The sequence below is a fragment of the Phoca vitulina genome, unplaced genomic scaffold, assembly GCF_004348235.1.
Source record: "Phoca vitulina isolate PV1807 unplaced genomic scaffold, GSC_HSeal_1.0 scaffold47, whole genome shotgun sequence".
NCBI classification, from domain to species: Eukaryota; Metazoa; Chordata; class Mammalia; order Carnivora; family Phocidae; genus Phoca; species Phoca vitulina.
Genome location: NW_022589750.1, coordinates 2,231,435 through 2,248,230, shown reverse-complemented (window position 1 = coordinate 2,248,230; position 16,796 = coordinate 2,231,435). Strand labels below are relative to the sequence as shown.

Below are 16,796 nucleotides of genomic sequence, written 5' to 3'. Positions count from 1 at the left end.
GAAGCAGGCTTCCTGCTGAGCCAGGAGCCTGATGCAGGGCTCGATCCCAGGACGCTGGGATCATGACCTGAGCTGAAGGAAGACGCTTAACGACTGAGCCACCCAGGTGGCCCACAATCTGAATTCTTTTAAACCTAGGATCTCCGTCTCCCGCTCTAGTCCCTGCTGAGCTCCAGACTCCTGTAGCAGCTGCAGTGTGCCAGAATGTTCTGTGGGGACCTGAAGGATGCGGTGATGCAGAGGGGGCGGGGGTGTGTTCCAGACTAAGGTAGGGGCTTCCGAGGCAGCCCTGAAGCAGACGAGAGCCCAGTGCATTTGAGACCTGAAAGAATTCCTCGTGGGGCGCCTGGGTGGCTCAGTTGGTTAAGCGACTGCCTTCGGCTCGGGTCGTGATCCCGGGGTCCTGGGATCGAGTCCCACATCAGGCTCCCGGCTCGGCGGGGAGCCTGCTTCTCCCTCTGACCCTATCCCCTCTCATGTTGTTTCTCTCTCTCTCTCTCTCTCAAATAAATAAATAAGAATTCCTCGTGGCCTGGGGCTCCTGGGAGGCTCAGATGGTCAGGTCATGATCCCAGGGTCCTGGGTTCGAGCCCCGCATCAGGCTCCCTGCTCAGCGGGGAGTCTGCCTCTCCCTCTCCCTCTGCCTGCAGCTCCCCCTGCTTGTGCTCTCTCTCTTTCAAATAAATAAATAAAATCTTCAAAAAAAAAAAAATTTTTGGTGGCTGGCTTGAAGACAGGAGAGGGTCTTAGTGAAAAAATGTGGATACCGGGGGCCAGATGGGGGAGGGTCTTGGGCTGACATGTTGGGCTCTCTCCTGAGGGCAGTGCAGAGCCATGGAAGCATTTATACCCAGGGAGGAGGCATGATTTGAGGTGTATTAGTAGAAGATCACTGTATTTCTTCATTTTAGTGAGGACTAAAATGCAGCCTCAGGGGCCGCCAGAGTGGCCCAGAGTGCCAATGGCCAAGCCAGCACGGGATCCCCAGGCTCCAAGCTCCCAGTCCAGGGCCCCTGCTGCATTTCCATCCTTCACCCCAGGCAGTGCTTGGGGCACAGGGAACCTCTAGGTGGAGGAGACCCCCAACATCCAGAATGGCCACCCTCCCTGTAATGTGATCCTTAATACCTTAGCTTTGACCCTGCCAGTGGGAGGGGCCCTTGAGGAACCAAGATGAATAAGGCCTGCTTGGTAAGTGGTCCCTATTATTATTGCACATTGTGTCCAGTTCTCAACGGTCCTACAAGGGAGCGGGAAGTGAAACTAGGAGAGGTGAAGCTACTTGTTCTGTATCATAGCCAGGTGTAAGCTGCGATTCAAACCCTCTTCTGTCCAACTCCCAGAGTTCTTCCCTTCTTGTACACGCCGAGACAGACTTCAGCAGTGTAGACAGACCCTAGCAAAAAATAATTTGATACAATGTGATCAGTGTTACATGTAGATACTAAGGTGGGTTCCTTTTGCTTTGGGGGACTGGTAAGGCTTCTGTCCACCTGCTGGGGTTCAGCATGAATAGTTCACCACAAGGAAAGGGACAAACCACACTGTGAACAAGTCAAGAGGGAGAACAGGAGGGCCTGTAGCTCAGGATGGAGTGGGCAGGCAGGAAATGAACGAACAGGAAGAGCAGGGCCCAACCAGGCAGGGCCTCCTGGGCCCAACCTGAGTCAACTTTGCTTGCCCTTTTTCTCACGTTCTGTATCCAAGCAAGCCATCAAGGCCTGTTGGCCAAATGTGTAACCAGAACCTGACCACTTCTCACCACCGGCACCTCACCTACCACCCCGGCCCCTGGTCCAAGCCACCATCACATCCCACCTAGCTTTCTGCAAGAATGTCCTTCTGCCCTTGCCTACCTACAGCCTACTCTGGACAAAACAGCCTGAGAGAGACACCCTGTAACACAGTGGTCCTCAGCCTTAGCTGCACATTAAAATCTTCAGGGAATTCTCAGAAAGTTCTACTGTCTGCACCTTAACCCAGAGATTCTAATTGAGTCGATAGGACCAGCGGCCCACGCAGAGGTATTTTGTAAAGCACCCAGATGATTCTGTCTTGTGGCCAGAGTTGAGGACTCCTGATTGTGTCAGTCTCATGTCTCTGTCCAAACCCTGCAACCCTTCCCATTTCACTCAGAGTCCAATCCGATGGTCTGCAAGGCCATACGTGATTCGGGTTCCTGTGACGTCTCTTACTTCTCCCTGGTTCACTCCATTCAGGCCACGTTGGCCTCCTTTCTGTTCATTGAACAAGGCACACTTCTCCCTCAAGGTTTTTGCCTTTGGCATTCCCTCTGCCTGAAGCATCCTTCACCAGATGTCTGCCTGGCTCGATCCTTGACCTTCTTTAGGTCTTTGCTCAACTACCACCTTCTTGGTGGTACCTTCCTCGTCCACCCTCTTCAGAATCACAACTCCTGCCCATCACCCTGTATCCTCCTCATCTTGCTCTGTTTTTCTTCAGAGCACTTGTTACCCTCTGACTTCCAGTATATTTTACATTATCTGTCTCTTCTCTACTAGAATGCAAGCCCCAGGACATCAGCAATTTTTGTTAATTTCTTTTTTAACTGGTGTATATTCCTGGGCGCCTGGGTGGCTCAGTCAGTTAGGCGCCTGCCTTCGGCTCAGGTCATGATCCCAGGGTCCTGGGATCAAGTCCCGCATCGGGCTCTCTCCTCCTCCCCCTGCTCGTGCTCTAATAAATAAATAAAAAATCTTAAACAAACAAACAAAAACCTGCTGTGCATTCCTATCAAATGCTGTCTGACATGGAGTAGGTGCTCACTAAATCTTTGTTGAATAACTGAATTTCTGGATGTTTATATGTTTTGGTGGATGCTGGTCCATGGTTCGGGCCATGTAGCATCTGAGGTACTAAGGGATATCAGGGAGAGGTCAAGCACTTGGGTCCGAAGCACATGATGACTGAAGCTATGGGAGCAGCTGACCAGCCCAGAGGAACACGGACATAGGGGCAAAGGAGCCCCACCCCCACCCCCAACCTGCTGCTCCGCGTCCATCATGAGGGGTGACGCCTCCACCTGCCTGGTCACTAGACAGGGCCCCGGGGTCATCCTGAACTCCTTACCTCCACATCTCACCCCTCAAACAAGTTCTGTATTATTGTCTAAGTATCCCCCAAGTCTGCCACCTCTATCTGTCTGCACTGACACAGCATCCTCTCCTCCGGGCTACTGTCAACGACCCAGCCCGGGTGCCTTCATGAAGGTCCACCTTGCAGGTTTGAGTGGTTTTGCTAAAACACGAATTTGACCTCTTCTTTGGGTCTGAAAATCTCTCGGTGGGCTCCCTGCGGTCCCTGGGGCCAAGTCCCGGCTCCCACCCGGCCTTCTGTACACGTGGGCTGGCCTCCCTCTCGAAACTCCTCTCTTGCCTCCCGGCCTACAGGGCCCAGAGCTCAGGGCTTCCTCACACCCGCGGGCCTCGGCCCAGGACGCAGCAGACGCGACTCCTGTCGGGAGGAGCCTTCCTGCCCCCCGCGCCGCCGCCTCTGGGCCCCGACCCTCCGCGCGCACGCTCCTCGCTGACGCCGTTCGGCGGCCTGTCACCCACGTGGCAGGCGTTCCTGCGGGCGGGACCGTAGCTGCAAAGGTGTCTGTGCGGGTGACCGCGGCGTCACAGAGCGGAGCCCGCGAGGCAGCCCCCGGGGCGCAGCGAGGGAGCCGGGGGCCAGTGCTGGAGGCCAATGAGCGGGTGTGCAGGGTGTTCCGCTGCGTCAGCGGGGCCCGAACCGCCCTGGGGAGGAGGAGCCTGGGGTCCAGCGCCGCGCGAGCTGCCCTCCTTCCCACCCAGGGACACTGAGCCCTCTGCGCCCGCAGGCCTGGCGGGCTCGCAGGGCTAGGTCTCCGCCGGCGGCCCTGCCCCGGCGAGCTTCCTCTGGCCTGGGGCGGCAGAGCGGAGGAGGCGGGGGACGCCGACCGCCCGGAGCAGCCGGCGGTCCAGGGTCCGCGGCCCCGCGGAGAGCCGGCCTGCTTTCTACGCAGGCGCGCCGCCCAGGCCGGGAGGGGCGGGGCCTGGACGGGTCGAGGGGCGGGGTCAGATCCCGGGCCCGCCTCCACGGGCTCCTGTGAGCCGCCGAGTGCTGGGCACCCCAGCTATTCTAGGGGCTTCAGGTGAGCGGGGGGCACCGAAGGGTCAGGAGGCCTCCCTGGAGGTCGGGCCGTTGGCCGGGTGCATCTGTCCTGCCGTCTGCCAACAGCCGCCTCCGCGGAGAATGGGAGAACAAAGGGAGGGGGCGGTTCTGGGGCCCCCGAGGGAAGCCAGGGTCCCAGGTACCCCGCCCTGCCCTCTGACACTTTCGGTTTCTCCCTGAGTCAGAGGCGCCGCCCGAGAGACCCTGGGCCGGCGCTGGGCACAGCTGCCTGTCCGCGTTTGCCTGTCCGTCTTTGTGTCTGTCTCTGTGTCTGTCTGGCTGTGCCCGAACTTGCCTCCACCTCTAAAACTAAGCCTCCCGGACACCCCGGCATCCCGCGAACTCTCGCCCCTCTCCCATGGCAGGTAAGTGGGCGCCAGGCTGAGAGTCTCCGTTATCCCCCCCACGGACTGGGGCGCTGGGCGTCGAACACATCCTCCGGGAATGTGCTCCGACTGGCTGCGTGGGGCCCCTCCCTTCGTCCCGGGGAGCCGCCGCCCTGCTCCCCCGCCCCATCTTTCTCAGCCTCTTCCCATCACATTTTCCCCGCAGCCTCGCGGCCGGCGGCCTAAGGGGAAGGAGGATGAGGCCGCGGGTCCCTTTCTAACCCACCCCTTTCCTCCCCCACAGGCTACTTGCCCCCCAAAGGGCACGCCCCTTCACCCCCACCTCCCTACCCTGTTACCGCTGGGTACCTGGGGCCGGCGCTGCACCCCGGGCCCGGGCCGGCGCCAGTGCCCTCCCACGTACCTGCCCCTGCGCCCGGCTTCTCTCTCTTCCCCTCGCCCGGCCCCGGAGCCCCGGGGCCTGCTGCCCCGTTCCTGCCACTGCCGGGGGTGCCTTCCGGCCTCGAATTCCTGGTGCAGGTGAGTGGCAAGGAGGAGGGGAGAGGTGGCGAGGAGGGGACCCTGGCATCCAGGCCAGCCAGCTGACATCGACGCCCACCCTACTCTCTTTCCAGATTGATCAGATCTTGATTCACCAGAAGGCTGAGCGAATGGAAAGTGAGTGGAAGGAGGAGTAGGGTGGGCCTCGTGGCGGGGGCAGAGAGAGTGGGCTCCGGGGGGGCGGGCGTGCCCGCGGTGCCTGAGCCTCAGCGTGTCTCCCCCCGGCAGTGTTCCTCGGCTGGGAGAACTGTAACCGGTATGAACTGCGCTCGGGGGCCGGGCAGCCCCTGGGTCGGGCGGCCGAGGACAGCAACTGCTGCGCGCGTCTGTGCTGCGGGGCGCGCCGGCCCCTGCGTGTCCGCGTGGTGGACCCTGGTGACCGCGAGGTGCTCCGCCTGCTCCGCCCCCTGCACTGTGGCTGCGCGCGCTGCCCGTGTGACCTCCAGGAGGTGGGTGGGGAGGGCTGGGGGGGTTGGGGGGGGCAGGCCGTCGTGGGGAGGGCCCCTGACGGACACGGTCCGCTCGGAGTGAGGCGCGCGCGCGGGGAGACGTGCGGCCCCGGTGGGCGCGGGCAGGTGGGATGCGAGGTCAGCGAGCGGGGTGACAAGGGGTCTAGGGAAGGGGATGGGGGGTCTTGTGAGGGCAGACAGGTGACAGAGCCTGGCCGGCGAGAGCGCGGGCCGGCGTGCCCTCTCGGCAGTGACCCCGTCCGCCTCCCACTCCAGATGGAAGTCCAGGCTCCCCCCGGCACCACCATTGGCCACGTGCTGCAGACCTGGCACCCCTTCCTCCCCAAGTTCTCCATCCAGGATGCGGACCGCCGCACGGTCCTGCGCGTGGTGGGGCCCTGCTGGACCTGTGGCTGCGGCGCGGACACCAACTTTGAGGTACCAGGAATAAGGGGAGATTCCTGGGACCGTCATACGCCAAGATGGCAGCTTCTATGAGGCAGGATAGCCCACACGAAGGTCAAGACCCTGAGCTCCTCAATCCGAATCCACTGTGACTCCTAGCACACTTGCAGTGATCCTCCGTTCAGAAAGGGATGCCCCTGTGGTCTTAAGAAAGGAAGCTTGGCAGAGAGAGTCTCATCTTAAGGACCAATGCTGATTGTTGCCTGCAGCCTTGTGTGCAAGGGCAAGAGTCTAAGGCCGGGCCTGATTTAGGGCAAGTCCGCTGTGGGCTGGACCCATGTGGCTGCCATGCGTGAGTTTGGGAGCCCAGACCCAGAAGCAAGCACCAGTTTAACTTGCTAAGATCCTGCGGCTTGCCCCGCCAACCTAGAAGTCCAAACAGCCCCCCCCACAACCTGGAATCCAGGTGCTCTATATCCTTGTCATCATGCATTGCTATCATCAGGCTGGACAACCCAAGTGGTGACACCTTCAGGGGGAGGCCGGGGAAGCACCTCCATTTCTAGAAGACAGAGGCATGTCACAGACACTTGAGTTCTTTAAGGTATAATCACCAGTGCCGATAAGGGAGAAATAACAGGTAGAACCCCACAGACCCCAAGGCTTTTGATGAGGTGTCTGGACTAAGCCTGCTTTTAAAAATCGAGTGCCTTGGTAGGTGGGTGGAGGTTCCATGATGGGAAGATCACCAGGTGAGCTCTGGATGGGAACGTGGAGACTGTGGGGCCCTCACAGAGCCAGTCTCCCTTTTACATGATTATGAAGGATCCCTATTTGGGGCTGCCCTTGGGAGAGGCCCTGCCCAGCTTGAGACTGGTCTGCAGGAAGTGCCCCAGCGCTGTGGGACAGTGGGGGACAGGGATGGGAAGGGCATCGTTCTAGCCACTGAAGACTAAGCCAAGGAAAAGGACCAGGGAATCACTGTGAATTACCACCCACAGCGGCAGGGCCTGTTGCTGCTGGGCCGAGAGGTCCATGGAAATCATGGTCCTCACAGGCCACTTACTGCCGCCCCCGCCCCCCGTAGACAGGCGTGGATCCCCTCTGGATGAAGCTTGCATGCGATGCTGGACAGAGCCCTTCCTACTTTGCAGATTCGAGGACAGGCACCCCTCGGGCAACCACAGCCTTCCAGGAGCCTGGTTGGCTGATGGAGCGCAGCCTCCCTCCCTGGCCCCTCTTGACCAAGTTCCTGCGTTCAGGGCACCCACTGCGCCAGCCGTAGGTGGTGGGTACTTTGGTAAACAAAACAAGCCCGGCAGGCAGCCCTCCGCTGAGATGAGTAGTACATCCCGCTTCCATGTCCCCCACCGCTGATATTCCGTTCTCATGTACGGCCTTTCAAGAGCAACACATCAGAGTCCGAATTCTGATTTTTGCTGTACACACGCAGCGTGACCTAGGGTGACTCGGTTTCCCCCAACGTCACATGGAAACCCAAGGCTGTTGGAAGGATTCCCTGAGTGGAGAGCCTGCACGGTCCATGCGAGGGGTGGTGTGGGAGAGCAGTCGCATCCTCCCCAGTTGGGTTCTGCCCCCCACCCCAGGTGAAGACCCCGGATGAGTCCCGCAGTGTGGGCCGCATCAGCAAGCAGTGGGGGGGGCTGCTCCAAGAGGCGCTCACGGATGCAGATGACTTTGGCCTGCAGTTCCCGCTGGATCTGGACGTGAGGGTGAAGGCCGTGCTGCTGGGAGCCACATTCCTCATCGTGAGTTGGCTGCCCTGCCTCCCCTCCTGATCTCCGCTCTCGCTCCAGGCTTTGTGCACTGCCTGGCTTCCTGCTCAGACAGGGTTAGGGACACGGACTTTACAGGGGCTTGCGGCGCTCGACCTGGGGTGTGAGAGCTGAGCTAGGCCAGCCCAGCCAGCTCTGTTGACGGTGCTCTCCCCTCAGGACTACATGTTCTTCGAGAAGCGAGGAGGCGCTGGGCCCTCGGCCATCACCAGTTAGAGGCCACCTCGGGGTGAGGAGACCATCACCTCAACGGGGATCCAAGATGGTGGCCTGTCCCGGCCCCTCCTCAGAGGCAGCCCCTTCCCTCAATGTGCACTGCAGGGGACGGACAGGGATGCCCAAGAGTCTAGGGGCCACGGCGCCCTACCCCTACCCTGATTCCCTGGCCTCCTTCACCTTGGCCCCCAGACAAGGGTATGTAGGAGAGCCCTTCCCCTGCGACCTCCCACCCCGGTCTCTGGTGAGCCCCCAGCACACAGGCGTATCTGCTTTCAGACTCTCCCTCCCCTCCCCTTGCTCTCACCCCCTACCAGGTCTCTGCTCACGTGGCCTGTGGAATCCAGAGCCCTGGGGTTTTCTGACGGAGCTGGGGTGGGGCGGGGGACGCAGCACCAAAGATGGTGGGTATGACGGCTGTCTCCCCGCACTGGCTTGGCCAGCGAGTCCTGCCCTAGACGGTGGCACTCTGAGGGGGTCCCCCCTCCCTGTCAAAAGCTGTAGGGCCTACCCTCCGGTGCCAACTTCCTTCCCCCGGGCCCTGCCCACGGTTGCAGCTTTTGTGCCTTATGCGAGCACCCCATCCTTTCCTCGCCCTGGGAAGGAGGCTGCCATCTTTGTATGTTGTATTCATATAAACTTTGTAACTTTTTGGATACTGGAAGATGTATGTAATGGGAGAGAGTAGAAGAGCTGGTGCGGGAAGAAACCAAGGGAAACAGGACAGCTGGGCTGGGGTGGGGGCCGGCCCGTTTCATCATCCAGGCTGCCAAGATCCAGTGTCCTGGAGTTCAAGAGGGCAACAGCATCCTCCATCACGGCCCTGGACAGGGCCAAGGCAGTTTGGGCCATGTACCCCAGATCAGTATGGTTGCTTCTACCATCCACCATGGCTGCCCCCCCGGAGGCCAGGGTGGAAGCTGACCGCCGTTCGGAATGGCTGCTCCCAAGGTCCTCTGTGGCAAGTGGAAGCTTCCTGTGCATGTGATGTGGGGCAGCTCCGTCCCTCCAAGTTCTCTTGGTTGGGAATATGGTAGGCAGACTGGACTAGATCCTTCTATGAACCAGCCAAGGGAGCTGGAGCCCTCAGAGGCCAAGGGGCACTGGAGGAGACGCTGGTCCGTGCCCGACGCCGGGCTCCTCCTATACCTGTCCACCACACGATCTCCCCGGGTGGGAAATTCTGCCCTGGTAGGACCAGGTTCTGGTTCTGCTTGATCCCGCAGGGCCAGGCCCTCGATCCAGGCTGGTATCCCCGCCCAAGGGGACAGCGCTCAGGGCCGGGCCAGGACATAGCGACTGGCGGCGGAGAGATCCCACTGGTAGTGCTCCAGGATGCGTTGGCAGTCCGCTCTGGACCGGCTACTCAGATGGAAGAGCTGGTCCAGCTGCGGTGGCGGGAGGGAGGGCAGTGGGTGCCGGGGGCCGGGGCGGGAGCAGTGCGAACCCGAGAGCAGGGTCTGGCTTTACCTTGAGGTTCCGGATGGCAGAAACCACGTCTCCCCCCGTGGCCCTCAGTGCTGCCTGGCACTCCTGGTGGGTGACTCCATGCACGCTCAGCTCCACCTGGGGGGCACGCAGCCTTGCTCAGGCCACTACCCCTGCCCGGAGACCCCTCTGGACACCAGCCACTTCAGGGACAGCTCACCTCCACAATCCTCCTCTGCAACTCGGGGTCAGGCAAGAGGCCTCCAGCGGGGACGGTGACTTTGCTAGCTCCAGGCGCCCCCGAGGGATGGCTGTGGGGGGGGTTCCCTTTTGGGCCAGGGAGGCCGCTCCCTGGGGGGCTGGCTGGGCTGAGAAGGGCTGGAGGCAAAGGGAGGGCGGGATGGCAGGCCTGGGGGTCCCTGGGGCACAGCTCTGGCATGACGAAGTTCGGGGGGGCTTGAACCACCCCCTGTGGGGCGGGGGCCCGGGAACAGAACGGACTCCAGACTCTTGGAAATGACTGTGCAGTTGAGAAAAAAGGAGCTTGAGAGGAAGCCCAGACGCGGGGCCCTGCCTTCTCCCCGCTCTGTGCGCTGCTCTCGTGGTGACCCTCGGTTAGGGGCGCAGCAAGGTGTGCCGAGGTAGCGGAAGGCCCCGAAGAGCCGAGGTGGCAGGAACTGCAAGGGGGAGCGGGCAGATCCTAAAGTCCAGCGAGGCTGTCGACTCACATACGCAAAGGTCGGGACTTGGGGCAGGGGCAGCATCGGAGGGTCGTTCTTGATTTCCTCGGAGACCCTGGAAGACGGGTCCCCACCAGCCACACCCACCTTTCATCCTCTGCAGGGGCACGTTCCTTCTCTGGCCCCGTGCTGGAGGTAAATCCCGAAGCTTTGCCTTCCCTCTGTCCCTGTTGGAGAGAGTGATCGTGGTCACTCTCCACACCCCCACCCTACCACTGGCCTGGCAGTGTCCCCCCCCACACACACACACACTCTTTCAGGTGCTCACCCATCTACGCTTCCCTGGTGTCGCTCCCCCTGGGCAGGGGAGACCCTGTGGACTGGACGGGTGGCTGGTGAGCCCCCCGCATCTGCCAGCGTCACTGCCGAGGCTGGGAAGCTGCCCACCTTGAATGTGCGGCCGTTCTGGCCCTTCCAGGCTGCAGAGTCAGGGCTGTGGGAAGGGGTGAAGGGGACAGAGTGGGGGCTGGGCTCGCGCCCACATTCAGCTCACAAGCTATGTGCCATGGAGCTGCATCTGCCTGGAGGAAGGGAAGCTTTTTTCTCCCGAACACAAAAGGGCTCTATGGGCTTGGTGGCTCCAGCCAGAGGCCACAACGGTAGTGCAGCTCTCGGGGGGGGGGGGGGGGGGGGGGGGGGGGGGGGGGGGCAGAGGAGCAGGGTTCAAGGAGCTGGGGAGCAGCACATCGAGACCGGGGTCAGGAGGGTTGGCTGGAAGTCCTCCTCCTGGGGGCGTGTGGGAGGCATGAAGCTCTCACCTGCCCTCGATGATGGTGATGGGGTCACCAGTCTGCATCCTTAGGGCGCCTGGCTCCGTGACATCCCGCACACAACGTCCCTCAGGAGGCCAGGCCTGCAGAGACAGGAGGAAAGGGGGGCAGGGCTTGTGGCCTGAGTCCGAAGGGTAATTTCGTGGGAGCAGGGAAGAAAGGAGACTCCTCTCTGTTAATGTACCCACCAACGAAACCCATACCAGCTATGTCCTTGGTCCTGGGCCCAGGGTGGGACTGTCCCTGTCCCCTGGTTGTGATCCAGCAGGGGAGGCAGACCTGGAGTCCGTGCCAAGCTGGACATAGCCCAGGGGTCAGCAAGCAACAAAGGGGGGCCCTGTCTCTACCTAGGAGAACCAAGGGGAGAGTGGTCCCATGCACTGCTTTTACCCCCCACACAGCTCTGCCTCCCAGGGCTCTGGAAATTTTCCGTTTCTTTTCTGGAAATTTCTGCCTTGACCCTGAACCAGACATCATTTCGTTCCTGCTTTGCAGCCACTGTCACCTACCTGCTCTTCCCACGTTCAGTGTCCTCCCTCCCATCCCTTCTTGCACCAAGCCAGAGTGATAGAGCATGTAAAGCTGGCTTGTGACTCCCCCCGCCCAAAACCCTTCCATGGCTCCCAGGTGCCCTCAGAGTAAAGACTAAACTTCAACAACAGAGTTGAGTGATTTAGGTCATTTGACTGGTTCAACTGACCTAAGAGGGCCCCTCCGCTTACCCTATGAATTTAGGCAAACCACTTCAATGCCTTAACTGCCCCATCGGTAAAGGCCACGAAATAGCAGCCTTCCTGGGTTGTGAGGATGAAGTGGGTGATCGTGCAGGAAGCTAACGTGTAAATCTCTTAGTACGGGGCCTTCCACAGATGAAGCGCCCTGTGTTAGCTCTGGTTATCTATCACTCCTTCCATATCCCTCCGGGGCACACCCCTGAGGTCCCTGCGCTGTCTCCACTCCCCCCCCACACACTCCCCCACCCCCCCCCTGCCTGCTGAACTTCTTTTCCTCTGCCTGTAGACCCTCACAGCAGCCTGGTGCTCTGTGCTCCCCCTCTTCTGGCCCAGCTCCAGCCTCCAGCCCTGGAGCCTGCATCTGTGTTCCTGGAGCGGCCTCCCCAGAGCTCCCAGCACCCTGCAGGTAGAGCCCGAATCTGTCGGTCTTTCCCAGACCCCAGCCCAGGAATATCTGTTGGTCTTGTGCGTGCAACTCGGGGAGAAAACGGGGAAGTGAGGGGGTGTATGTGGGGAGGCAGGGGCTCCCACCTCTTGGAGCAGCTCCTCCAGGTAGGAAAAGCTAGGCCGGTCGGTGGGGTGGGGAGCCCAGCAGCGCAAGGCCAGGGCGTAGAGCGCCCTGGAGCAGAGGGGAGGCCGAGGCAGCCGGGCCCGGTCCTGCTCCAGCCACCGCAGGATGAGGTACGGCGGGACCCCGGCCCACGGCTCCTTGCCCCCGGAGAACATCTCCCACAGCGTCACCCCAAACATCCACACGTCCGACGCAGAAGAGAAGGCCCCCCGGCGCAGGCTCTCTGGCGCACACCTGCGGAAACGCAGCTGAACGGGGCGCCCGGGGGCCCCTCTCCCCCAGCGCGCGACTTCCGCGGCGCCGCCACCGTCCTTGGTGACCTCCTTCCCCAGCCCTTCCAGAATCCTCGTGCCGGCCTCCCTGGGGGGACCGGCGCGCCCGCCCCGCCCGGAGCCAGCCGGACGCCCTCGCGATCGGCCCCCCTCGGCCCCTCACCAGGCGTAGGGGATGGGGCGGGGCCCGCCCATGACGTAGCGGCCCCGGGCGCCGCCCAGCGGCCGCACCAGCCCGAAGTCGGCCACCTTGATGGTGCGCGGGGAGGCCAGCAGCAGGTTGCGTGTGGCGAGGTCTCGGTGCACCAGCCCGCGGGCCCCCAGGTACGCCATGGCCCCCGCCAGCTGCCGCAGGAAGACGCAGAGCAGGGCCACGGCCAGCGGGGGGGTCGGGGCCCGGGCGGTCAGGCGCGCGTGCAGGGAGCCCAGGGGCGCCAGCTCCATCACCTGCGGGAGCGCGGTGCCGCGTGAGCAGGGGTCCGCTCCCCCCCGGCACGGGACTCTGCCGCCCCCTCCTGCCGCGTCCCTGTCCTGGGAACCGCTGTCCCGGTCTGCTCACCATCTGCAGGGGTTGGCCCAGTACGAGGCCGTGCAGACGCAGCACGTGTGGGTGCTCCAAGTTCATCATGATGGACACCTCTCGAAGGAAGTCCCCCAGCTCTGTGCCCACGGGGCCTTCAGGACCCACCCGGAGGGATTTGACAGCCACTGGGACCTGGGGAGTGGGGGGAAAGGACACTCTCTGGCACCCAGAGCAGAGAGGGCGTGCAGGACCGAGGGGCAGTGAAAAGAAAAGAAAAGAAGAAAGGAAGGAAAGAAAGAAACCAGAGGGGCAGCTGGCCCCAGCACCCAGAATGAAGCAGGCTCCCCGGACTCACACTCTGGCCACCGGGCAGTGTCCACAGCCCTCGGTGAACCACTCCAAAGCAGCCAGAGCCCAGCAGCTCCCCTCTGCACACAGCACCATCCGGGATCAGACACTTGAGTCCCCCCTCCGGCTCAGGGAGGGACAGGGGGCTGTCTGGAGCTGGGGTGGTCTCCTTCTGCTCAGGTGCAAAACCCCCAAGGATCTGAAGCAGGGGTGGGAAAGCAAGTGTGTAGAACCCTGTACCACTCCTCCCTGACAGTCAGCCCACCCCATTCCCGGGCCTAAGCTGGCCCTTTAAGTCTACCGCCCCCACCCCAAAATGCACACCTTGTAGACCCAGTTCTTTGACTTGAGCCCCGAACGGTGCTTCTTCAGAGCTTCGGCCAGTCTGCGCTGGGCTGGGGAAGGTCAGAGTCAGGGGACATGGGTGGTACACGATGGGCAGTGGGGACGGGGGGTGGTGCAGAGACTTTACAGGCCAGAAGAGGGCTGGTGGGGGGAAAGGGGGGGGGTTAGAAAGTACCAGGCTGGGGAAGAAGAGACCAGGGGGTCCCTTACCAGGCCGGCCCATGCCAATGCCGTCCAGGTCCTCGGGCCTGACAAAGTCGAAGTGCTCCGGCCGGGTAACATTAAGTTCCTCGAGGATGGGTCGGTAAAACTGGGCCAGCTGGATGTCTCGGAGCAGCCGAAGCAGCCACAGCGAACCCACTTCGGGGAGCATGTCTGCACAAGGAATCCCTGAGGACGACGCACCCACCTCGCCACATAGCCCAGGGTAAGCCGCTGAGACACCGAGACAGCAGGAACGGGGTCTCCAGCTCCACTCCCCCCACCCATCAGACACACTCAGGTGCAGAGGGAGGGATGGATCAGCCAGCCAGGAATCCGGCCACTCACACAAACCCCAGGAAAAGTGCTCCCCATACCTGAGACCTACATACAGTCCCCACCTCACACCTGAGATTTCAGTGCTCGGCAGGCCTCAGGTATGTTCCTCTGCCAACTCTTGAGATAGGATGGCACCCTGCCCCTGCACCCCCGGGGGACCACATACCTGCCGGCGATGCCCAGATATGCTAACCACACCACGCAGATGCACCCACACCCCACGCAGGTGCACTGCTGCCCACACGCACTGAGACCTACAGACATGCTGCCAAAGAAGCCTGAGACACCCAGGCACCTGGCCTTTCAAGTCCGAGACGTTCCAGAACGCTGCCATGGAACACCCTGGCTTACTGCCGCATAACCTCTCACATACGCCCAGGGCTGACGTTGCGGGTCACTACCTCCGAGACATACCGCCCCACCTGTCTGAGCCATCAAGGTCCACAGAGACACACAACACACGAGACACCCAGGTGCCGTGTGCACACACACCTGAACCATGCAGGCATACCGCCCCTCAGCTCCCAGATGTCCAGGGTCACCGCCTTTTCGGCACCCGAGGCAGCAAGGCTTGAAATGACACTGGGCATTTGTGATTGGTGGTTAGGTGCAGGCTGAGCTAAGCTCGGGTACTGCCTACCGAGCCAGGTGCTGCCAGGTGCACAGTCCCTTCCACACCCAGCTGCCCGCACACCTGAGTCACTCAATCTAACTTGGCTTCCAGGCAACTCCACCAATCTTGGTTAACTCAGGCCGGGTGCCCTGGGCGCTGGCTGCCTGCACCACACTCTCCCTTACACGCACCTGGACCCCTCCCTCCCCCCACTTTAGTTAAACCAGGAAGAAGGGCTGGACTAGGGACTGGGCGCGGGGAGGGAGGGAGGCCAGGATCCAGGGAGACCTGGGACCGCCTGCAAGGGGAGGTGGGGAAAGCACGCGAAGGGGGACGGGAGGAAAGGCGGCCGCAGAAGGGGAGGACCGGGGGAGGGGAGGGAGGGGAGGCGAACAGGGCACCCGCGGACGCACCCCAAGCGGCGGCTGCTCCGCCAGCCCCAGCCCCCGGCGTCCCCGCTCCGCAGGAGCCTCACCTGGCGAAGGCGGAAGCAGCGGCTGCGGAGCCGCCCTGGCCGCCAGCACTAAATCCGGGGGGGGGGCGGGGCCGCAGGCCGTGGGGGCGGGGCCTGGCGCCCGGCGGGGGCGCTCCACCACGCCCCTCGCCCCCCTCCCTTCGGCCGGGACGGCCTGCGGGGGCGCCCCCACCGCGGCCGGCTGGCCTTCCTCCGCCCGGCAGACCCCGAGAAACCCTTCCCCAGTCTTTTTCCCTCTCTCCTCCTCCACGCCCTCTTTCAAAGACCTTTTCACCCCTCCCAGACTTCCTCCTGGGGGTCCTGTCCCCCATAAAATCTTTCACCTCTCCCGGCCAGAGCCCCACCCCTTACACGAATAAGCGCCAGATGGAGAAATGTTGTCCATGCCCTGGGAATATAAGGCTAAACAGGACCTCGTCCCTGCCCCCTAGCAGGGGAGAGAGCGTCCCTCGCCCCCATATGGAGGAAGGCAGGGTGGCATGGGGCAGACGGGAACCATTGCTGGTGCAGGAAGTCAGCCCCCAGCCTACACAGAGTCTAAGATCAGAGCCATTGTCGGTGTCCCAGCTCTGAACGTCGGTCCAATGTCCTGCCCGCGAAAGGGACCTTTTGGGAGCTCCCCAGGGTAGAACGTGTGGGAGGTCTTGTGTGTGGGTGGGCTCCTGACCTCCATCTCAGCTTGGTACCTGGTCTCCGTGGTCAAGGGCAGCACCCCATGCTTCAGGGCACCCCTCCCCATCACTGGCATTTAACTGGCCTCATTCTGGCTCAACCCTCCTTCCCCCATGTAGTCTCTGTACACTGGCTACCTGGATGGTGGCCACAGGACAAAGTCTAGAACCTCGGAGAAGGCTCTGAGGAGGAGCATCCCTCCTCTCCCTTTCCCTCAGGGGTCCCAGGGAGGAAGTCACAAGTCTCAGGACATCTGGCCTGTCTCCTTCTGTTCTGAGGAAGGATATGTGAGCTATCCCCAGAATCCCTCAGAGGGAAACGTCTACCCCATCTTGGTAAGCACACAGGATATTCCAGCACTGGTGGGAAATTTTTCATAGTTCACAGTTCAACCTGTTTGCTTTCCTTGCCTTTTCTTGCCCTCCAATGAGGCCAGTTCATCACACTGTGATTGGTCCCTCCACATCTGATGTCCCTGATATACTGTGGGATCCACACAGTAGGGGCTGGATCTGTCCTGTTCATCCTTGTGTTCTTTTCTCTCCCTTTTTTTTTTTTAGATTTTATTTATTTATTAGAGAGAGAGAGAGCACAAGCAGGGGGAGCAGGAGAGGGAGAAGCAGGCTCCCCATCAGCAGGGAGCCGGACGCGGGGCTCAATCCCAGGACCACAGGATCATGACCTGAGCCAAAGGCAGACGCCCAACCCCTGAGCCACCCAGGCACCCCTCATCCTTGTGTTCTTAGTACCTGGAACAGTGTAGGCATGTAACAGGTACAGTGCATATTGTTTGTGAAGAAGTCTGCTCAGTCTAATTGTCATTTCTCTGTCGGTGATCTGTCCTTTCTCCCTGTTTT

General features: G+C 61.5%; 2 protein-coding genes across 3 annotated transcripts; one reads left to right on the top strand and one right to left on the bottom strand.

Annotated features, from left to right (window-relative positions):
- The first annotated feature begins 4,041 nt into the window (after positions 1-4,041).
- On the top strand, positions 4,042-8,566 carry PLSCR3 (phospholipid scramblase 3). Of its 2 annotated transcripts, none has more exons than XM_032432053.1 (8): positions 4,042-4,520; positions 4,786-5,021; positions 5,117-5,159; positions 5,271-5,491; positions 5,768-5,929; positions 7,504-7,665; positions 7,852-7,921; positions 8,226-8,566. In XM_032432053.1, the coding sequence occupies exons 1-7, from the start codon at positions 4,514-4,516 to the stop codon at positions 7,906-7,908; spliced, it is 888 nt and encodes a 295-aa protein (XP_032287944.1). In that variant the 5' UTR covers positions 4,042-4,513; the 3' UTR covers positions 7,909-7,921; positions 8,226-8,566. The 2 variants fall into 2 exon arrangements, with proteins under 2 accessions (XP_032287944.1, XP_032287942.1); XM_032432051.1 differs by having other exon boundaries at positions 4,058-4,135; positions 4,341-4,520; positions 7,852-8,566.
- Positions 8,567-8,662: 96 nt separating this feature from the next.
- On the bottom strand, positions 8,663-14,060 carry TNK1 (tyrosine kinase non receptor 1). Its single transcript, XM_032432054.1, is given in 13 exon segments — positions 8,663-9,296; positions 9,379-9,474; positions 9,557-9,658; positions 9,660-9,856; positions 10,164-10,243; positions 10,345-10,509; positions 10,835-10,929; positions 12,112-12,385; positions 12,587-12,870; positions 12,983-13,138; positions 13,302-13,493; positions 13,619-13,689; positions 13,850-14,060. Coding segments are annotated over 13 exon segments (1,989 nt in total). The 5' UTR covers positions 14,013-14,060; the 3' UTR covers positions 8,663-9,182.
- Positions 14,061-16,796: the final 2,736 nt, after the last annotated feature.

Bases quoted from the DNA above. Each gene is read 5' to 3' on its own strand.
- PLSCR3 (XM_032432053.1), top strand. The intron at 5,022-5,116 runs GTGAGTGGCAAG...CTCTCTTTCCAG, and splicing joins GCCTCGAATTCCTGGTGCAG to ATTGATCAGATCTTGATTCA. The intron at 5,160-5,270 runs GTGAGTGGAAGG...TCCCCCCGGCAG, and splicing joins GAAGGCTGAGCGAATGGAAA to TGTTCCTCGGCTGGGAGAAC.